Here is a 22,673-nt window from a genome sequence, read left to right on the forward strand (position 1 = left end):
GTATTATTCTATAATGCATGACAGGAAAAAATAAATAGCATCATAAGAAACCAACAAAAAAAAACCTGGAAGAATCCTTCTTACCACTTTGAAACTAGACTGTCTTCCACTTTTTCCAGAGTTTCCGACATTTTTTCGCAAGAGTTCTTCCTTGAGGGTCTGTGGTCGTAAGCCAAAGACCTTTCTCTCTTCCCATATGTCAATCTAGAGATTAACCAAAACAGAGTGATGATTCTGATCAAAAGAATAAAGAAGAGAAAAATGCACAGGTTAAACATCAAAGATTCTTGAGCAGCACAAGCCTCTCCACAGAATATGAAGAGACTATTAAATTGGAAGATCACTTTTATTGTACTTTTATGAGAAAATGAAAACCTGAAAAATCAAGGACCGTGTAGCAGTAACAGCTCATTAATCATCACACTTCCTAAAGCATGTAAATCAATATGAACCATAAATCCTACATATTCTACGAAGATCCTGAAAGTATAAATTTGATAAGTGGTGAAAGAAAAAGAGTGATTTAATGGATCCTGAATGTTGGAGGAAAAGAAACTCAAAGGCCTCCTACTTGAAAAATAAAAAAGATTATGGCAGTAAAAACTCTGACAATGGTGGGCAGCAATGCAAGCAAAACATCAGGTAGTTGTCACTTAAAGAGAGACATTCTACAGCATGCAAGATGAAGATATAACAGTGAGGGAACTTCTGGTGGCAGATTAAAGACCCCTAAAAGGAGGAGGAGTTGTGTGGGGATAAGGCAGAAGGCACATTTTGCTATCACAAGATAGCAAGAACATCAAAGATGCTATATGCAATATGACACTGTGACATGTAAAATAGCCCATGGGGATTATGATGCAATGAAACAATGATGAAACTAAATCCAAAAATGAGAATATCACAGATAAGTGATTCAGCTTAAAAAACATGTACTGTGATCAGAACATTCAACAAAATTCATGCATATGACAAATTAAAAGGGCACTACAGTTGGGAAGGTATGAAAAGAAAAAAAAAAAGAAAGGCATGCAAGTGCAGCTTATCTCCTCATAGATAAGTACTCAAAAAAAGAAGAAAACAAATTAGAAGCACATACCAGTCGCATTGTAGCACTTCTTGCAAACTCATCCCCATTTTCCAGTACATCATTAAGAGCACTTGGGAGAACCTTCCAAAACTCGGTAACAAATTCTAAGCCCCTCCGCCTACTGTTCTGCAGAATATCATTTGCAAGATACAGAAATGACACCCTCTGGTCCCTTGGTGAACAATGGAACTGCCTATCCCATGTTTCCACAACTTGTTTTGCATTCTTTCTATGGAAGATACACCAGTGAGACAAAGCTAGATTTATTTTTTAAGGATTACAATTACATGCATAAAATAGCAAGAATATAAGTAGAAAAAATTAAAATATTTACTTGCTAAATTACAAAAAAACATGTCAATGATGAACTGATGAAGCTCACTGAGCTTAGAGGTGGAAACCACAAACAGAATTAGAAGCAATTCCAATATACAAGTTCAGTTTGTGGTTGTGTTAATCAAAGCCTGAATAGCTTAAAATATTTACTTGCTAAATTACTAAAAAAAAACATGTCAAAGATGAACTGATGAAGCTCACTGAGCTTAGAGCTGGAAACCACAAACAGAATTAGCAGCAATTCCAATATACAAGTTGAGTTTGTGGATCTCTGTTCAAACAATGGATGTGCCAGTCTAAAGTTTCATGGTTTCACTTGTATTTATTCTAAGCCAATAGAGGTGCTTAATATTATGCACTTTATGCTACATATGTACAGAGATCTCAATTAATTGATGCAGTAGGATTTGAAATAATGTTGCTTTCTCAACTCACAATCACAACATTTAGCAAAAATATTTACAAAAAGCCTCAGACTGCCACTAGAATTCAGAATCTTTTAAGCAGGCTCTTGATACTAACCTCATGCTTCCAGAGTCTGAAGGGAAGCATTCATGTACAACTGTAATTGGTGTTTCCTAGTTCTCAATCATGTACTATGCCAGTTCTCGAAAGGGTTACAGAAACCAAATTCTGACATAGCTTCACAGATCAAGAATTTTCCAGCATATTCACTCATGTAATGAAAAACACAATTCCCCACACCAGAGAAAGCTAATCCTTATAGCCACTATATTAGCAACGGTAGCATGCAGTTCAATTCAAGCATGAAATTAACTACTAAATTTAGGAGGATACTCTCTATACTCTGCTGTGAATTGTTTAGCTTTGCAAGCTTGTCAATCAAAATCTGACCGTTAAATGTGCTATTCATTGTGCCAAGCTGTAAGAAGTGAACACCTTATAAGAAACAGAACCTACAAAACATGGAAATTTTTGGCATCATCAGAAAAGGAATATAGAAACACTAAAACACAACTCACAGATAAAAAAAACTTAAAATAATAGAAAAAAGAAATTATGTCTACAAGCAGCACTTCTTTTGTAGACAAGCCAAGAATTGCTCTGTTATGAATTTGTTTTTTCTATTATGAAAATCTTCCAAGATACACAGCATAATTTCTCACCCATCGTTATGCTTGCACATAATTGTATTGAAGTATGCGGAAATACAAAACAAGAGCCTCTAAGGGCTTACAAGATCATAAACACAAAGTGCAGATGCACAAGTCCACTTTGGCATAATACAAAAGCCAACAATGGCTATAACAAATATAAAAAATATGTTTTATTGATCAAATGCTTAAGCAAAAGCATTAAAACAAATGGGGACCAAAGGTCCCTATTTATAGAGTACAAGAGAAAGAGGGAGGGCTCCCAATAGAGTCGTTGGGAGCCCTCCAACGGTCATATTTATGAGCATTGGAGCCCCAATGACTCTATGGTCATTTTGACCATAGAGCCCCTTCAAAAAATGTAAAAAGACAAAAAATAAAATACAAAATAATAAAGTGCAAAAAACTGTCCCTAGAGGACAGCACCTATTACAAATGGAAAAGACCAAAGTGCCCCTAATGGGCCTGACCTATTACAAAAAGGTATACATGTTAAAAACAATATGTATATGATTATATATATATATATTAACAGTAATTCCATTATGGAAGTGAACAAGTGACCTTTTTAGTAATAATAAGCTTCCTATGGATATGGTGTCAACATAGGACTTACTAAAGTTTCACAAGGCATCAAGGAAGCAAAAACACCAACAAAACTTCAGTTCTATACCTTGCTGGTTTCATTTAGCATGTCCCTTACCACCCAACTTATATTTTTATCTTGTAGCCTGCTGAAAAATCTTCAACCGGATCAACTAAGTTTCTAAAAAATTGCTGTAGCACTGAAAAATGACAATGAACAAAAACTGAACTACCAGTAGTAATCATATTAGAATAATAGCAGCAGCAGCAGCAGTGGTAAACAATAACAATAAACGAGATCAATAGTTTATGATTTCAGTGAAATTCTTGCTATTACAATATCAAACCCTTGAAAGTATAAAGTGTGTAGCTAGGAAAAATGTGGCACTCACACTAAACATTGAAATACTGCAAGCTATTGTTCCTTCTGTCCAAAAACCTAAACAAAGAAAAGAAATTCTGTGGGAGCTTTTTATTTTTCCAAAATATTGAAGCATACATTCACAATGCACATGCACAAATGCACACACACATACATTTTTACTGTAATCATTTATTTCATGACTAATATAAAAACATATTTCAAATTATAATCACCAAAGTGCTTGCAAGTCACAATTTTAGATAAAACTATAAAAAATGGCCACAACAATGCAGTCCAATTAAAAAAAAAACAAAGATAAAATTACAAAGAAGCATCAAAAGGTTGGTTGTAGAATAGTCATTTAACTGAAACTGATGTCTGCAGATGCCCAAAACTTGGTCCTTAGGTCTGATAGCTTTACACATACTGTGTGCTATGTAACACGGAATCTTCTATTAAAATGTGATGTATATATATATAGATTATGACGCATACACATATATATTATCATATATATGTCTATGTGTCTATCTACATATATAAATATATATATTTATTTTGTAATACCCGATAGGGGTAATTCTGTCATTTCACTTGTTCACGCATATCCTAGATATGCTTCCTTTTACTTTTTCCTTTTATTCTTTTTCCTTTTTACTTTTTTAGTTTTTCTTTTTTTATTGTTTGAAAGGGGTCCACATAGAGTCGTTGGACCCCTCCAACGGTCATAAATATGACCGTTGGAGGGGCTCCAACGACTCTATGGGAGACCCTCCTTGGATCCCTTGCTGTGTATAAATAAGGGGCATGGCCCCATGTATTCTTCAAGCTTCTTATGAAGCATTTTATGAGTGAAATATATTTTTTTACCTCTTTGTGTGTTTGACCACTTTTTGTGGTTTATTTTGCCCATTAGTGGCCTCTTGTGTATGTGCGTGCTTCCGTGCTTACTCTTGGAGATTTCGCCTCTCGTTTGGCACTTCATTACATGGTATCAAAGCCTTGGTTGAGAAGGCTTCATCGGATCCTCTCTTGACAAGTAATATCTCCCCTCTCTCTTGTATTCAAAATTCTTTTTCTATAGATGGCCAACAAAGATGCAAAAATCGATCTCTCATTCAAATTGGATGGGACCAATTACCGCATGTGGGCGGCCGCTATGGAAAATAATCTCAAAGGTAAAAAACTTTGGGGTTACGTATGTGGAACCATTCCAGAACCACAATTGAAGTTAACTAAGTTTGAAGGAGATGAGGAAAAAGCATTGAACGAAAAAGTAAAAAGGAAAAAGAATAAAAGGAAAAAGTAAAAAGAAGCATATCTAGGATATGCGTGAACAAGTGAAATGACAGAATTACCCCTATCGGGTATTACAAAATAAATATATATATTTATATATGTAGATAGACACATAGACATATATATGATAATATATATGTGTATGTGTCATAATCTATATATATAGATATATATATATACATCATATTTTAACACCCCCCCTCAAACACATGGTGAAATCACCGAGAGTTTGCTAATGAGGAAGTAGAAGCGAGGCGATGGCAAAGCTTTGGTGAAGAAGTCTGCCAACTGATATTCGGTAGGAACATATGGGAGTTGAATGGTGTCTCATTCTCAACTCCTTCAAAGTTGTGTTGCGACAACAAGAGCTCTATCTATATTGCTAGCAATCACACCTTTCATGAACGAACAAAGCACATTGAGATGGACTGTCATTATGTTCGTGATGAGTTCTCACGGGGCACCATTCAACTCCCATATGTTCCTACCGAATATCAGTTGGCGGACTTCTTCACCAAAGCTTTGCCATCGCCTCGCTTCTACTTTCTCCTTAGCAAACTCTTGGTGATTTCACCGTGTGTTTGAGGGGGGGTGTTAAAATATGTTGTATATATATATATATATCTATATATATAGATTATGACACATACACATATATATTATCATATATATGTCTATGTGTCTATCTACATATATAAATATATATATTTATTTTGTAATACCCGATAGGGGTAATTCTGTCATTTCACTTATTCACGCATATCCTAGATATGCTTCCTTTTAGTTTTTGCTTTTATTCTTTTTCCTTTTTTACTTTTTTAGTTTTTCTTTTTTTATTGTTTGAGAGGGGTCCACATAGAGTCGTTGGACCCCTCCAACGACTCTATGGGAGCCCCTCCTTGGGTCCCTTGCTGTGTATAAATAAGGGGCATGGCCCCATGTATTCTTCAAGCTTCTTATGAAGCATTTTATGAGTGAAATATATTTTTTTACCTCTTTGTGCGTTTGACCACTTTTTGTGGTTTATTTTGCCCATTAGTGGCCTCTTGTGTATGTGCGTGCTTCCGTGCTTACTCTTGGAGATTTCGCCTCTCGTTTGGCACTTCATTACATCTTCTAGCAGGGGCACCGCACCCGCGTCGCACCTGCACCCGTGCGGGTGTGATGCTTGGACATGGATTCCTTTGTGTCAGGTGAAGTCAACCACACTGAGGTCCATTTCTGTCCAAAAGTGGATTCAATTAACCCTAATCAAGTCCAGTTTTATCTATATTATATATATAAATACATAAATGCACACACATACACGTAGTGTTAACTTAAAACTGTTAAAAATTATATATATACCCTCCCCGCACCCAAGTCTTTTTAAAGTGCCGCATCGCCGCATCCGTACCCGTACCTATGTGACAGTGTGTGTGTGTGTGTGTGTGTGTGTGTGTGTGTGTGTGTGTGTGTGTGTGTGTGTGTGTGTGTGTGTGTGTACATAAGTAGGAGTACAAAGAAGACAAGTTTCAGAAGAGCAAGCCAAACCATGTGGCAGCATAAGCTTGTAACTACAAAAAACAGAAGACTACCAAACAGAGATATCTTCACTTAGAGCACATCTGTTGCATGATGTAATATCACATTGCATCGTTCCATTTCCAGAAACCACAGCCCTAAAAAGTGAACACCTGGGAAGCAAACTCTTGAAAAAAGCAATGGTTTTAGGTAATTTGGCAATGTGGCAGAAGCAACTGTTAATGATGTTTAGGGATTAGACACAAGCAGCCTGTGTGTGTGTGGGAGGGTTGGTGTTGGTGTTAAAATGTGTGTTTTACTTTGAATGCATTTTTCCAGCACTTTTACCTGGTTAAAGAAACACGATTTTTAACAAGGAAAATCAAATTCTCCAGCAAGAAAAGCACATTTGCAATATCAAGGAAGTTTGACTTGCATATTGGAGAAAGTAAGTGTCCACCTCTCTAGAAGTGTATCATCTTGTCAGGTCATCTCATCACGCAAGATCTATTTAGCATGCCCCTGTTACATAGGTTAGCCCTTTCCTTTTGCTTCCTCACACACACACACACACACACACACACACACACACACACACACATATATATATATATATATATATATATATATATATATATATATAGAGAGAGAGAGAGAGAGCCTTGCAAGGCCAAAATACAGTGCTCCTCTCCTTAGTTGTCAAAAGTGGCGCCCAGGCGGGCTAAGCATAGGTCCACCACCTAGGCTTATGGGTCTATGCGGTAGGGCCTTGTTTTCCTGCCTAAGCTGTAGGGGTGTGATTGTCTTTTTTTGTCTCCTTTTTTCTTCTTTTTCTTCTTCCTCCTGCTTCAAACACTTTCTTTTTTCTTCTCTCATTTTCTTCTACTAATTTTCTTTTTCATTTTCACCTTTTTTTCTTCTCCTTTTCTTCTTCCTCCTCCTTTCACCCCTCCACCTTCTCTTCTTCTTCTTCCTTTTTCACTTTTTTTTTCTTTTTTCCTTTTTTTTCCTTGTTTTTTTTTCTTCTTCTTTCCTCCTCTCGCCCCTCCACTCTCTTCTTCTTCTTCTTCTTCTTCTTCTTCTTCTTCTTCTTCTTCTTCTTCTTCTTCTTCTTCTTCTTCTTCTTCTTTTCTTCTTCCATCCCCCGCTTTTTTTTATTTTTACTCTTTACATGTATGCTTGTGTTTTTCACATATATATGTATACATGTATAAAATCTGTTTTTTTCAGTTTTATATATATATATATATGTGTGTGTGTGTGTGTGTGTGTGTGTGTGTGTGTGTGTGTGTGTGTGTGTGTGTGTGTGTGTGTGTGTGTGTGTGTGTGTGTGTGTGTGTGTGTGTGTGTTGTGCATATATATATAATGTTTTATATGTTCAATTTTATGAATTTTGTGATATGTTACATTGAATTACATACTTCATTCATAGTTATAATCATATTTTTTTACTAAAATTAACTATTTATTGTAATATTTTTGTTTTTCTTGATGTTTTATTTTTTTGGTCCCGTCCTTTTAGGGGTCTTTGGCATAACTCCATCACATGACCATGACCTACAATTACTTTCACTTTCTAATGCTAGGCTTATGTTGGAAACTGCCCAATGCCCTCATACTCTGAGAGGTCTTCCCATTATCTAGAGGTGTGCACAGGATGGGTGTGCCCCAGGATATGAAGTGCCTAAGCATTCTTTTGGCAGGCATATCAGCCGAATACTAATTCAAGCTCTAGGTGCAAACCCTCACAAATAGCAAAAGTAGAAGCTTGACCTAGGTCAGCCCAACGCGGCCACATGGCACAAGTAAAGGAGATAATGAGTGTTAAAATAACTAACTAATGAAATGCTAGAGACCTATATTTTTATCAGTTATCATTAAGGTAATCAAGTAAAATTTTAAATATAAATAGCAAGAGTAGGTGGCAGCTGTCTACCACTTTTCTGGTCTACTACCAGCTGATCAGGATTTTGAAGGTTCTTTTTTCATGTTTTCCTTAAATCTGACCATATAGATGTGTTCTACATGCTTGATTTTATAGGAATCTACACTTGGATTGTTTGATTCCAACACACATAGGTTTTTATAAGATTTAAAAACCGACCGTCTAAAATTTTCATAAATATTCAAGGCTCAAAAAATCATGTTTTTTATCGAAAACACTTGATCCAAGTGTCATTTCCTAGCAAATCGACCATGTCAAACACATCTGCAGGATCAGATTTGCAAAAAAAGGAAAAGAAAAAGAAAACACCCATTCGCTCATGGTAGGCCAGAAAAGTGGTAGGCGACTACCACTTTTCCTAAATAGTGAATAGTAAAAAAATCATTGAAAGGTAAATAATAAATGTTGTTTCCTTTTCTAATAGATATCTTATAAAAGGAAAAAACAAAGCAAATAAGGAAGTTAAATAATAAACATAATTTCCGTTTCTAAAGCTTTGCAGAAAGAAAAGGCCGCATAAATCAAATACAGCCTGATACAAATGTACTAGACTACTATAGCCTAGTTGGTGGGCACAATAAGGGCCTAGCCCAATGCAGTTTGGAACAGCAAGACCTAGTCTTAGAGTAGCCCCTGTCAGCCTAGTAAGAAATACCCAATTTTACCTTTAGGATTACCATGCTGCCCACCCTTACCATTTTTGGTGCAATATTAGCACCAATGAAGCAAGAGATCAGTGCATGTTGCACATTCCACTAAGTCCAGCACCCAAAGTGTTTTTTGGCCTCACGAGCACATGAACCATCCAGACGAGAGTAGAGAAGGATCATTCTATGATCCTCCCAGTAGTAGACAAATATTTCTCCACATATATGTGTGCCGTTGTAGCTGAGAATGCATTAATGTAGAAATTAATGTGCACAACTGCACGTCAATATGTAGGTAAATCCACAAGCAAGTTCATGCATGCAATTGCAATGAAGTTATTAAGTACTCTACTTTGGGCTGTCACCTACAACCGAAATTGAGGTCCTTTTTAGTTCAAATATCCTATAGTCGAACCCTGACATGGTAGCGTCTTTAAGCACTTGGCAATGCACAGTTCACTATGTAAAATAGGTACTTCTACCAAGCCCCCGTACCAGTATCGTCCACAGCTGTACCTATAACTGTATTGGGTACTCCTGAGTATAGGTTGTCTAGGTTTCCAGCTAAACTCAACCCATTTCATTCATCTTACGATCCAACCAGTCTGTAGGCTATGCTTGACATCAAAAGTCTCTACTATTAACTACATATGCGTTGATCATTATTTGTTAGTTAACTATATACCTTTGACATGCTTTAGATTTTAAGTTCATAATTGATAATCTATAATATCATATCTACAGCATCTTATAAAGTATGTGTATAACAAATTTTGCATGTGTGTGTATGTGTTTATAACTTAATACACATGCATATATATATATATATATATACACACATACTCATCTTTTTAGAAATTTACGTATTGTACCCTTCATGTTTGTGTTGCACCTTGTACTCACCCCGTACCTATGTGACATAGACAATCCAAGGTGGAGGCGACTATGGTTTGAACATGATAGGCATATATTATTATATATGCATCACATCCTTATATGGAAGTCCAGAAGAAGGAAAAAAATGAAGGCCAACACCCCATTTACATGAAAATAACTAGGGTTCAAAGAAAACATTCGACTTTCTTTATTCTAGAAAGGTAGTATTCAATCTCCCCTTTCAACAATTCTTTATATTACAATGGCCTATTTACTTGTTCATCTTTCCGTTCATTCTCACTTTTTAACAGGACAGATTGATTTTTAAGCTGACCCAAAACTCAATGCACAGCTCATCGGTCTTGTGCCTTTTGGTGAAGTCTACTACCACAATCCTCCCAGTGTTAAAGGCTTAAAGCAGCATTCCTTAACATATGGATCCATGTAGAATTGCAGCCAAAAATGCATTCCTACAGAATTAAAGCCCACGTCAATATATAGGTGCACCCATGCAGAGTTACATACATTCATACGCATTGAAGTGCAAGAAAGTACATATATAGCTATATATGTAACAAAACCTTATTTGGAATCTAAAGTAAGAGAGAACGAGAAGACCAAAGTCCTGTTTACAAGGGAATAACTAAACGAAAACAATTCACATACCTTGTTCAAGAAAGGCAACACCAAGTATTCCATTTCGACAATTTGGATTACATTAGAGTGATTTATTTACTTTTGTATTTCCCTTTCACTTCCCACTTCTCAATGTTCCATATTAATTACTAAGCCATCCCAAAAACCAATGCAGGGGTCAACAGGTTAACACCACTTACGACCTTCTCAGCAGTAAAAAGATATTCTTCTACATATATTAAGGACTCAATTGCATCCAAGAATGCACTCGTACAAAATAACATATAAATCAATTTTTCTATGCATAAAATTCCCGAATAGTGTTCTACGTAGCTCAGGCATGCTTTTTTTTTCCCTTTTGAATGAAAATCAAAATCATAAAGTATACAGCTCAATCAAACAGATACAATTATATATCTATCATATCCTTACTGGAATCTAAACCGAAGAAAAGGAAAAGGTCAAATTCCTGTTTACATGGAAATATTAGGGTTCCAAAAAGTTTCCACTTGTTCAGGAAAGCGGCACAAGTTCCTTTCACCATATTCAGATTACATTACAGTGATCTACCTGCTTTTTCAGTTTTCTCTTTTATTTCTTCACTTGCGAACAGTCCATATCGATTTAAGCAAACCTGAAACATCAGTGCATAGCTCAATCATCCTGCACCTCGGTTGAAGTCTGAAGTCTGAACCAAAACTAATCCAAGTTGAGCATATTTTTCTCCTGCCATTAGGCATGCCTATACTAAGCCCGTAAACATCCATCTATAAGTCTATTCATGGTTTTCTACTAAAGAGGACTCATTCTTGATCAATGAACTGTATTATATTCCTTCAAACTTCTCTAACCTACCCGAAGGGATCAAACTCTCTAGACAACAAAAATCACTACAAATTTTGAAGAACCCCATGCATGCATGCAGACCATCTCAGAACCGTTAATCGAACTCTAAAGAAACAACCCCGAAATCCAACATTTATCACCCATTCACAAGGGAAAACAAAAAATATCACCACCACCATTAAGAAAAAAGCAGCAAACAAGAAAATTAGCAACATCAGATTCATACCTACATTCATAATTCATCCCAAAACAACAAAGAAGCGGAAGGCAGAACTTGAAGCATCAGAGAAATCCCTAGAAGCAACTGAACACATCAATCCCATACGGAATGCAAAGAAAAACCATCATCCCCAAAAACCCAAAAACATCAAACAATTCTACTATGAGGCATCCATTCATCCACAATGAATTTTGACTCAGGAGAGAGAGAGAGAGGATTATCCTTACCTCTCAATGGACAATGGCGAAAGCCTCTGTGCACTCCATTCTCGACAATGTGATAGTAAGGCAGACGAGGGATTTCCAGTCTCCCTACTTGGTAACCGGATCTGCTGGTCGGACACGAGTCGGGGTTATAAACACCTATCTGGCAATTTATCGCCGTTATTTACGAAATAATGCCAGCTTATCGGATTTTCTCGGGCACCCATATATAACTCGAAAATTCTGTAATATTTCCAGGAGAACTTCCATTTTAAGGATAACTCGACATTTAACTCCATATTTTGCTCAATAAAAGTTGCTCTTCACGTTTTTATATATTTTTTCATATTTCCTGTTCATGTTATTCTATGTTTTAACTGGTTTATATTTGCTGAGATTTTCTAAAAAATAAAATGTTTTAATTTATCGCGAGATTTTCTCTCTCTGAGAAAATCTTGATATCAAGGGTACGTTTGGTTTGGCGCCCACCGTATGATTCCAAACCAAAGGGGGTTTGGAATCGTATGAATCAGAATCGCAAGTGGCCCCTTGTAGTTCTGATTTTGGCAGTAAATGAGAAAACGGAATGAGAGTCTATTTCCCATGCTCCATTCTCCCACGTTTGCTTCAATGTGAGAAAATTGAGTAAACGCCAATCATTTTTTCATTTGTTTGAAAGAACGATTCTAACCCGATTTAAATCAAATGTACTCCAAGATTTATGACGTTGATAAGCACTGTTGCCGATAGTTAGACCTCCTAAATCCAATCCGATTATCTAGGGATGGCAGTGGACCGGGGCTGGAGCGGGGACAAGGTCTCCACCCCTGCCCCATCTCAAAATCCTACCCTCCATCCCTGCCTCCATCTTTGTACGGGTTTTGATTTTAACCTCCATCCCCGCCAATATCCTCGGTCCAAATAGGGAGAGGTGGGGCGGGGCTCCGCTTCCCCTCGGTCAACTGCCATCTCTAAAGAAGGTTCGGGGACAGGGTAGGGCAAGGCAGGGATCGAGGACGGGGATGGGGGAAAGCGTAAGTCCCTCCCCATTTTATGTCCTCCATCCCTGGTCCAAAGGGGACGAGGTGAGGTGAGGTGAGGTGAGGTGAGGTGGGGCAGGGCAGGGCAGGGCAGGGCCCCGTTTCCCCTCAATCCATTGACATCCCTAATCTATCCCCAACTCTTTTGGTGTAGGTTATGATTGGATCATCATAAGTGTTGGTTTGATTAGCACACAGAAGTTCTCCTTGTGATGGCTATTTCTCAAAGTTTGGGTCATAGTTACCAGGAAACAAAATGGACACAATTGGGAAGCATGTGTCAAAAAATAGTATGAAGCCAGAAGCGGAATAGGATTGTTAAGCGATTATGCAAGTACTTAAAAAATGAAAAAGAAACATATAGAAAGCAATATGAAAAGCAGGTGAAAGCAAATAAAAAAAGACAAACACAAGTACAAAACTATATAAACCAACATACAAGCTTGTTATAAAAAAATTTAATATCTTTTAATATAAAAATATAAGAATTGAGGGGAAAGTGAGTGCGAAATGACAAGTGAAACCAAAACACTAGGTGAAAGTGAATTGATGTGGAAAGGAGGAGAATGCGGGCTTCCCACTAAAGGGACTCAAGTTTCCCATATTTCAAGAGCAGGTTTCTCAAAGGTTCCTCTGATTTCGGCGAGAAGTTTCGTGCTTTGGAAGTGAGCTTCTCCATGTAGCAACAAGCTTCTGGTAACTATGGTACGGGTGCACTCTTGAAAATGTAGTTCAAATATTCCTCAAAAAAATGAAATTCCAATGTGTTTGTATATTTTCATCTGATATATGTTAAGCATCTTGACAGCTATGAAAACATTTATATAATGTTATAGCTTAATTATGGTATATAGAATCATAGATATACTCAAAGATCGCGTATATTTTTCAAGTTTTACCTAGAGTCCAATTTGGATTGAACTCGGATTGAGTTGAAAACCGTACAAGTATTTAGGCGAGAACTATGTCACAAAGATGTGTGGACACGAGGATACATGATGCAAGTTCGAATCCTAAGTTCGATTTTTTTTTGGAAAATAGCAGACATAGATTTTTACTTTTTAATCAGTAGAAGCTATTTTTTAGATATTTAGCATTAAAATGCAAACTTTTATTAAAACAACACTGAAAACATCAAAATATTCACTTTACGCGTTTAGTGTCCATGTCCAGGGGTCCGAGCGAGGATCGTGTCAATAGGGACACACTACCAAAATGGCATGTCACTGTGACTTAGGGAAAGACCCACAGTCTGTGTTGTTTTTTGCAAGGTCTAAGCTGAGCATACTCCCCAGTGATAAGTGGGACATCAAGGTGTTTACGAAGGATAGTTGGTGATTGGATTTGGCCAAAAAAAACTCTTATCAAATACCAGTTCCAAAGATTTTATATTCCTATCCACATCATGATTTAAAAATCTTCCCAAATACCACCTCACTACCTTGCGAGCTCATTGGCATAAAAACCTCAGGTCCCGCCAACCGGGTTCTGCTTGTTTGGTAGGAGCTGTTAGTGCACATTACCATGTGTTGAGACCCAATGGTATGTTAGTCTAACTGGTGGGGGTCTGCCTGACCCTAGCTGGCCTATCAAAAAAAAACCTCAGGTCCCCTTTGCTCACTAGGGAATACACCTAGCTTTGGCCTTGTGGGATGTGCACTCATGGGTTTTGAACTCGTTACATCTCTTGTAGCTTTGTTATATTTCTCTCTATCTGTTTATATTAATGGCATATTTATTAATAATTACCCTCTCATATTCAACTATTTTATACGTTTTATTGGATTTTCCCTATTTCAAAACTCACACTCTTTCATCTAGAGAAGGTTGTTATTCAGGTAATCCAAATATCTCTAGCATTAGATGGCAAGGACATTGTATTTCCTTAATAAGGTTTTTATCGTAATCATAACCATCCTATTATGACCTTTTTTTATTTGTCTCTAATTGGAACATCTATTATTCTCTCTCTAGGTAGTTATTCAGGTAATCCAAATACCTAGCTTTAGGTGGCAAGGATAGATTGTATTTCCTTAATAGGCATCTCTCTACCAACGGGGGGCTCCTGGTAGGAGTAGCTAGTGCACGTCACCTTGTGTTGGGAGGTTGCAGGTTCAAAACCCAATGGTATTGTTGTATAACTGGTACGGGTCTGCCTAACCCCAGCTTGCCTTTCAAAAAAAAATAGGCATATCTCTCTCAAGGTTGTTATTCAGGTAATCCCATATTCCTAGCCTTAGATGGCAGGGATAATTTGCATTTCATTAATAGGCTTTCTATTGTAACGAGGACCATAGCATTTTACTATTATGACTTTTTTCTATTTATCTATGGTACTGTTTGGGTGACAAGTCACCAAAAACATAAAAAATAAATAAATAAAACAATGGTGGCCATTTTCCAGCCTAGGAATGGCCAGGCCGAAAAATGGCTAGCCATCCCAATAACTAAAACAAAAGAAAAAATATGGCTGGTCATTTTCCAGGTAGACACCGGCTGAGAAATGGCCTGACCAGTGTTGCCCATTTCGGGAGACACCAGCCCAGTCATTTACCAGTCGGTGGCTGGCTGAAAAATGGCCGGCTACCAAAAAAATGGAAAAAATGGGAAAAAAAGAGGCCATCAGTCAGCCATTTTTCGGTGACCTGCCAGCCGGAAAATGGCTGGTTGTGCCTTAAAACTTGAAAAAAATGTTTTTCCAGTCATTTCCTGGACGGTGGCTGGCTGGAAATGTTCAGACAACAGTAAGCTAGGAAAGAGGTCCTCTGGGGGGTGGAAAGGCCCTCACCAAATAAACCAAGTTTTCAACTTGGGGCGGAGGTCTTTTTTCACTTAGCTGGGTTTTGGGCAAAAACAGTTTTCAAACTTGGTTTAGGTGTCAGCCAAACACACCAAAATGGGTTTTCTGAATCCCAGGTTTTTGGTCACCCAAATAAGTTAAAAAATGGTTTTTGGCAAACCAAGTTTTGAGACAAAACCAGGTTTTGCCCTATGTCATCCAAACGGCCCTCTCTCTCTCTCTCTCTCTCTCTCTCTCTCTCTCTCTCTCTCTCTCTCTCTCAAATGCACAGGTTCTATTTGATCTTTTCAATTTTAGGCCTTCCTCCTGGTTTTGCTTAGAAATTGTAGTTAGTTAACCAATTACATTTCCTTGAATTAGGACTAGACAACGGGCCGCCTGGCCTGTTGATGGACTGGGTCACATGAAAACAAGGCTGTTATTGTGGCACACAAATGCTTCTCAAGGAGGTGTTTGTTTCACACGATAACATGGGAAAGGAAATGCAACTTTCTGACAGGGACTGAAAAAAATGCACCCCAAAACATGGGAAATATGTCCTTGTATGAAAATGGGTCTTTTTCCCACAGGGCCTAAAACAAATGCTCCCATGGAAAATAGCAAGTAGGGCCCACATTTTTTCATCATCTCCATTAAGAATATTCTCTTCAAGAGAGGCTCGTGTTATGACCCTTTAAAAACCTATATTATTAACCTTTAAGAGGTGTTTGGCTGGGCCCACTTATCCAGATACAAAACTTGAATAAGCTGGGGAATCTCATTGTTTCTGCAACTTAACTTAGGTTCCCATCTGGGGCTAAATCCCAGTCTGACTATCGAAAATAACAATAACAACAACAATGATTTGATAATAATAGTTCTGCAACTTATGTTGGTCATCCAATCTCAAACCCCATAGCACCCTCCATCTTTATGATTAGATGAGATGTCACATTTAAATTACAATACAGTGTCTAGATTTATCCCATTTCACCATATGACAGCATCCAAAGATTTGAGATGGCCGAGGAACGGAAGTAAGATTTCAGATTCTTTCCAATTCCTCACAATCACAGAATATCTCGATTTATCCCACTTTTTCATACATGTGAGAGTATAAAAAGACCTGACACGGCAATCTTTTACCTTAACACGAAAATATAAAGTGTGGTACGGAGGAATGGGACTATGGAAGTGAGACTTCACGGCCTCCCAGTTCCTGACAATCAAGTGCTGGCAAATTAAACATCTAGATATTTGCTTTAGCATTGAGCAAGCAACATCATATCTCCTAATAGTAAGTCAGTCGAGTCTGCTGTATCAATGGCAAGAAATACTGCGAAACACAAAAACCTGAAGCACCATTATTTCCAAATGCTACTCTTCTGGAGTATGATACAAGATTAAAACTAGCAAACACAATTTTATCAGTCCAATATTGAAACGCCAACCAGGTAAAAAATAAATAAACAAAACAATGAGCTGGTACTGAGAAGGGCTAAGTGCACTTGGAATTCTTACAGTTTGTGAAGGAGACAACTTTTACAACATCCTTCCTATGCCTGCAGAAGGACAAGAGATGGCTCTCATCGACCTTGCCAGAATCAGTTAAGAGAACACCATATGCCAGTAACCTCCGAACATCCCGTGAAATAGGCGACTGCCAAGCGGCATCCCACCAGGCAGAAGGGAGAAGAGGTGTGAAAGCACATTGGTCAGTCTGGTTCCGACAACTCAGTGGGCCTGCAAATCTGTTCCATGCGTGCCCCCAGCCCACTTGCCTGGACAAACCATCCTCCAAAAGGTTGCTGTGGAAGCTGCTGAAGAATGAAAAACTAGGGTCTGCAGAGTCATATTCATCTGCAAGAGAATTTTGAATATCATTACCAAATTCTAGAGATATGCCTGTAGGATGGCCAAAATTTGAGATTGTACCGAGCTGGCGTGCTCCAGCAAGTGCTGAAAGCAATTGTGCATATGTCGTTCCAACACGCCTATGAGCACCAGATATGACAGCATATTTTGCACGAGATGCCAGAAAAAAGTCCACAAATGCTACCCACCTAGGCATTGGGCCCCAATCTTTCCTTCTAAACTCTAATAGCTGAAAGCAAAGCAGCTAGGCTTAAGTTTTTCTGTTGTCGCAAATGTAGGAAGAATGTAAAGCATGTGAACCCATGTTTCCATCAGCAAATAAAAGAATTTTCTTGCAAGTAATGTGAAATCAACTTTGTGCATCCTGCTGATGTCTTACTAAAACACTGGATAGACCAGATTATTGTAAATCACCATACAAAACTCCAAATCATACTACCTGATCGCCTGCGCCAATGGTACCACTGGTAATATTTCCTTTGAACATTTTATAATCAAAATGAAGCACCTGTATAAAAGAAGAGACAACATAACCACCCTCACTAGTTTATAAATGGTGAAAAAATCCTGTGAAACATCACCAAACCTCTGCAAATTCATTCAAGCTTCGCTTAATCTCCTCGACGACTGAAGGTGTATCTGAGACCAATACCAGCCTAGGCTTCACAATATGGTGCTGGTACCTTTGCAAGGCTTTTCTTATGCAGTGCAAGGATGATTGAATTGCCCTCAAAGGTCTGCAGAAACTCAGAGAACTAGATCTTAAAAGCTGTCTTCAATATTACAAACTTGCTCAGCTTGCTAAACGATTCATATATATACTATCAACTATGCCTAGTGCCCAGCAGAACCTACACGCAGTTGCATATAGGTGATACATTCACTCAAGAATGCAATGGAGGTATAGGTAGCACAAGGGAAATGGGTAAGAAGAAAGGGGTTGAGTGCTTGGGAAACAAAGGAGAAGGAATAGTGGGGTCGGCTGGCTTGGGGGTGAGAGAAGAGAGAGGTTGGGCTAGTTGGGTGAGTGGTTTGAGAGGTTGGGAATGGATAAAATCTTAAGAGGTTGGGGATGCTAACCACCTAAGCCTAACCTTTTCAGAGTAGGGAACACTCCCGAAGAGAATTCACAAGTGAATGCTCTCCAAATTGCATTAAGCAATGAAGTAAGACACATGAGATTATGAGTCAAGAGGCCTAGGCTGGACTTTATATAGGCCACACCCCTCCTAACTACCCCCATTACATATGTTTATTACATTCATGTCATCCCAACTCCAAGTGAGTACAAAAAGCTCAAAATCTAAGGGGATATTACAAGATATGCCATGACACCCAATGTAGAGCCCAAGTAGGCTAGCCGGCTAGGTGTAGGTGCATGGTCAGAAGAGATCAACATCAGTATTTAAAGGACAACCACCAAATCCTCGAAACATTATTATGCATCTTCATAAATAGCCATATCTGTCGTGCATAATATATTTTCCCAATGGAACCCCGGAGGAACTACATTAAATTGTCCTAGACCTTGTTGTTGATAATTGATGAACCATATAACAAATAATAAAAAGCAAATCCATGCAAGAAATTACCATGAGACACATCCACTGGGTTGTGTGGCTCTTCCTACATTAGCAGAGGTCAATGCATGGAAAAAAAAAGGTGAGATTTCCATATTCAAGATTGATGCATTTTACCAATCTATATAAGCATGATGTAAGTTTCTGGGTTCTTAAAAACTAGAACAAAAATAAAAATAGACTTCTATAGAAGTAACTTTTAGAGAGATACTAGCCTCATTGGCTGATGTCCAACAATTAAATAGTGAAACACTACCAACCATTTAAACCAATGGAGAAACAAACAGCGAAATGCATGTAAAAAGTAACTTAAGATACCAAAAATTAGCGAAAAGCGAAGTGACCAAAAGAACAAACACAAACCTTCAATTTCAATGGTGAAATTAGCAGAGCAACATATTTATCTGACTAATCAGTAGTTGAACATTTCTCCGCCATAAAATGATTAAGAAAGAAATTTGTGAAATACAATGATGTACAAACAGTGTACAAAGATTAATTTTTCAATATTCAAAAAAGGGGAATATATCATAGAGCCAATAAAAAGAGTGGAACCAGATGTTCGAAACATGATGCTACAACATGACATTTCAGTGATTTCACAAAGTCAAGCTTCTCATTGTTGAATCCCACTCATTCCAACATGTATCCTTGTTTACTTAAACAGCAAATCCAGAAACACATGATGGATGCAAATCAGTATTCCAAATACCTATTCCCAAGCATGCGCATGTGCAATGAAATGTCAGGATCGTCTCCACCCCTAAGGACCCAGTTAACAGCTACTTGCACAACTTGTGAAGGAGAAACAATAACTTGCATCAATTCTCCAAATACATTCGGTCTGTTCTGTAGATTCTCAGTGTTGCCAAGAACAGTAGAAGCGACATTCCGCATACCAGAATGTGTATTCTTCAAGAAAAACTGAACTCCAACAGCATCATTTGTACCTTGGAACCTGCCATATAATTATTTGGAAAATAATCGTACTGACCAGTTTGCTTCCAAAATCATTACAAACAAATTTTACATATTGGATCAGATTAAACTTGGAAAATCAAGCTAACCATATTATGGGCTCCTTCCATTCTCTCCAATCACTGCAAAGGACATTTGTATCTGCTGGACTCTCAAAATTATCAATTCTCATAACTAGATGTCGTTGATGCTTAAGAACACATTTGTTCCGCCTCCACAGATGCTTGACTTCACTTAAAGTAAATGAAAGATTGGTGTAAGTTATGTAATCCCCAAATGGAAATTTACCCCTGCAGTTCAAAATGAGGACACATTAATAGGAGGATGAAAATAAACATTCATGAGTTCCATAATTACTAGAGTGAGACAAGAATACTACTAGTAAGACACTCTCTCTAAAGATCCTAGTGAAATACTGGAACATTTTCCATAGTTTCCTAAAAAGAAAATTTTCAACAAAAGCAGAAAAAGTATGATTTCACAAACTAAATTCCCCACGAAAATATCATGAACACGTTACAGTATCATCATGATACTTCAATAATTGGGATAAATTGAACTTATCATGAAAAATAAGGGCATTTGGAGGCCGTGGATTCGGAAGGCAAGTTTTCTAAAAGTTTTTCAAATTTAACAAGATTTTAGCATGATAATCCAATTCATCACTGACACTGGTGAACCCCCTTGCTCGTGCACTTCTTTTTCACTTGTTCTCTATTATTCTTAGTTAATTTTCAAATGGCCACCAATTTTAGTCAAAATTTATATAACCAACAAAGTTTTCCTATGTTTCAAATACCCCCCCCCCAACAAAAAAAAACAAAACTTTTGTGTCAAAAACAAATGTTCTAAGCATGTATTCGATGCTTGAGAATAATAAATGTGGTATGTCTTTAAACAAGTGCATTGAGCACAAGAAAATATTATACATACGTTTAGCATGGCAATTTTAAATTCAGAAATCAACATTAACCTAGGTTAAACCAAGTGTGGTAGAGAAATGGGGGTATTTCCTTGAAGGTGACAAACGTTCGAGGCCTTTTTGAAAATTGTAAGAACTTGGTTGCATATATTAATTAGGATCACATCTTTGGTGGGCATTTGAAAATTACATATTGTTCTTTAAACTGCGTTTACAAACATATTTAAAGATGTCATAACCACTTGATCATCAATCCAGCATGACTGCACTACAAAGATATCAAGTTCTGCAACATTGATCAAGTAAATCAAAGTAGCTTATAGGCAGATAAGGAAAACACACAGCTTAGAAGAGAGGATCCAAATGCCTGGTCTGTCCGATGATCAAGGATCGATTCAACAGCAAACTCAATGCCGAGGCCGACAAAATCTTGTACATTTCGTTGCCGAATCCGGCTTCGGATGCCTTCCCTAGTACAAAACCATGCCTGCAAAACTCTTCTGGAGGAAGATCCCGGACTCTAGGAGCTCCTGGCATATACAATGAACAAGTAAACGCCTCAAACTTATACATAGTTCGAACCAGGGCTTCATAATCCTATATTCTATTACATAAAATTAGAATGTTGAACTAAAATTCATTGTCAAGACTCATTCCATCGGATACTAACTTCAAATCAATGAATCAATTAGCTCGCTAAATCGAAATCGGAGTATCTTCGGCACCAATTTTACGGAATCGGCTCGGAAATGGAAACAATCAACAACATAAAGCGCCATAAACCGTACCGTTTAGGGAAAAATGGTCTCTGATCATCCTCCTAATCCTAAGGCTCTCCTTCCTCGATCCGCTCTCGAACTTCGCTCCCATTTCCTCCACCGTCGCGCAAGACGCTGGATCCGCCATCGATCGCGGGGCCTCTGCCGCCTCCCGGGTGGTATCCAGCAGAAGCTCCGCCGGACGACGGGGTTCTCGAGTTTCCGGGTGACCCTCTGGCACGTCCCGGCCGACCAATCTCAGGAAGAGGAGGAAGAGACCGGAAACGACGAAGATCGCCCAGAAGATCCGCACGGGACGGAACCGGTCGCCGGAGGACCGCCGCTTCCGGCCGCCGTGGTGCCTCATTCCGCCGCCGGCTGCGATGAAAAGAACGGCTCAAGGGTTTCGCATTGCGAGGATGTTGCTCCACCGACCTTAGCGACGATGAGAAACCAGAGAGAGAGTCCGGATCGGGTGTAATCACATGGCACAAAAATTGTGCATTTGATTGCCCTCCATCATGCCTTGAGCCCACAACTGACAGGCCCTATCCTCCTGTCCCGGAGGATGATCGGCGCAAATATTTGTGCAATCATATTGCATCTTATTTAAAGAAGAATGATTTACGAAAACTACGTCACAGTTACACGCCACTTTCGAAAGTGTCGCCCCCTGTCACGAAATGACATGAAGACAAGATTCTGATCAGATCATACGCGGGTTCGGACCCAAGTAGAACCAGACTTGGATCAGATTTTTTAGTATAATATTAATATCTGGTCTAGTTTGGAGTCTAATCGGGTCCACTATAAGAAAACCCATAGCAGAACCCGATAAGAACTACATGAACCAAACCCATATTATACCCGATAAAACCATATTTTTTATCATTTTTTACATTGAAAAATTATGGGTCTTAATCAAAACTTAGATCGGGTCTAAGTCTCGTATAAATTTTCGCAAACTATACCCGCTCTATATATTAATTGGATCTACAGATTCAGACCCAGGTCTTAATCTATTCTTCTCATTTATCACCATACTGGGATCATATAGGGTTTGGTTTGGGTTGGG

The 22,673-nt window shown here is 38.2% G+C and overlaps 2 protein-coding genes across 3 annotated transcripts in view; both read right to left on the bottom strand.

Annotated features, from left to right (window-relative positions):
* Positions 1-11,788, bottom strand: part of LOC149833466 (uncharacterized) — a 30,601-nt gene extending 18,813 nt beyond the window's left edge. The window contains exons 1-4 of one of the 2 annotated variants that reach the window (XM_090012849.1): positions 11,691-11,788; positions 2,225-2,343; positions 1,100-1,347; positions 85-204 (exon numbers count right to left, since the gene is read on the bottom strand). In XM_090012849.1, the coding sequence (XP_089868975.1) occupies positions 85-204; positions 1,100-1,347; positions 2,225-2,300 (444 nt within the window). In that variant the 5' untranslated portion in view covers positions 2,301-2,343; positions 11,691-11,788. The remainder of the gene's footprint in view (positions 1-84; positions 205-1,099; positions 1,348-2,224; positions 2,344-11,690) is intronic. The other variant, XM_090012850.1, reaches the window with a different exon arrangement.
* A 4,514-nt stretch (positions 11,789-16,302) lies between these two features.
* Positions 16,303-22,149, bottom strand: LOC149833467 (uncharacterized). The gene is made up of 9 exons (XM_090012851.1): positions 21,629-22,149; positions 21,208-21,370; positions 20,008-20,208; positions 19,653-19,898; positions 17,947-18,097; positions 17,800-17,868; positions 17,421-17,589; positions 17,007-17,345; positions 16,303-16,821 (listed from the first exon to the last, which is right to left on the bottom strand). The coding sequence occupies exons 1-9, from the start codon at positions 21,963-21,965 to the stop codon at positions 16,748-16,750; spliced, it is 1,749 nt and encodes a 582-aa protein (XP_089868977.1). The 5' UTR covers positions 21,966-22,149; the 3' UTR covers positions 16,303-16,747.
* Positions 22,150-22,673: the final 524 nt, after the last annotated feature.

Source organism: Nuphar pumila, chromosome 7, assembly GCF_984573655.1.
Source record: "Nuphar pumila chromosome 7, dmNupPumi1.hap1.1, whole genome shotgun sequence".
Classification (NCBI taxonomy): domain Eukaryota; kingdom Viridiplantae; phylum Streptophyta; class Magnoliopsida; order Nymphaeales; family Nymphaeaceae; genus Nuphar; species Nuphar pumila.

Coding starts and splice junctions, on each gene's coding strand:
- LOC149833467 (XM_090012851.1), bottom strand. CDS start 21,965: ATGAGGCACCACGGCGGCCGGAAGCGGCGGTCCTCCGGCGACCGGTTC. Junction 20,209..21,207: donor TTGATCATCGGACAGACCAG/GCATTTGGATCC, acceptor TTTGAACTGCAG/GGGTAAATTTCCATTTGGGG. Junction 19,899..20,007: donor TGGAAGGAGCCCATAATATG/GTTAGCTTGATT, acceptor ATTATATGGCAG/GTTCCAAGGTACAAATGATG.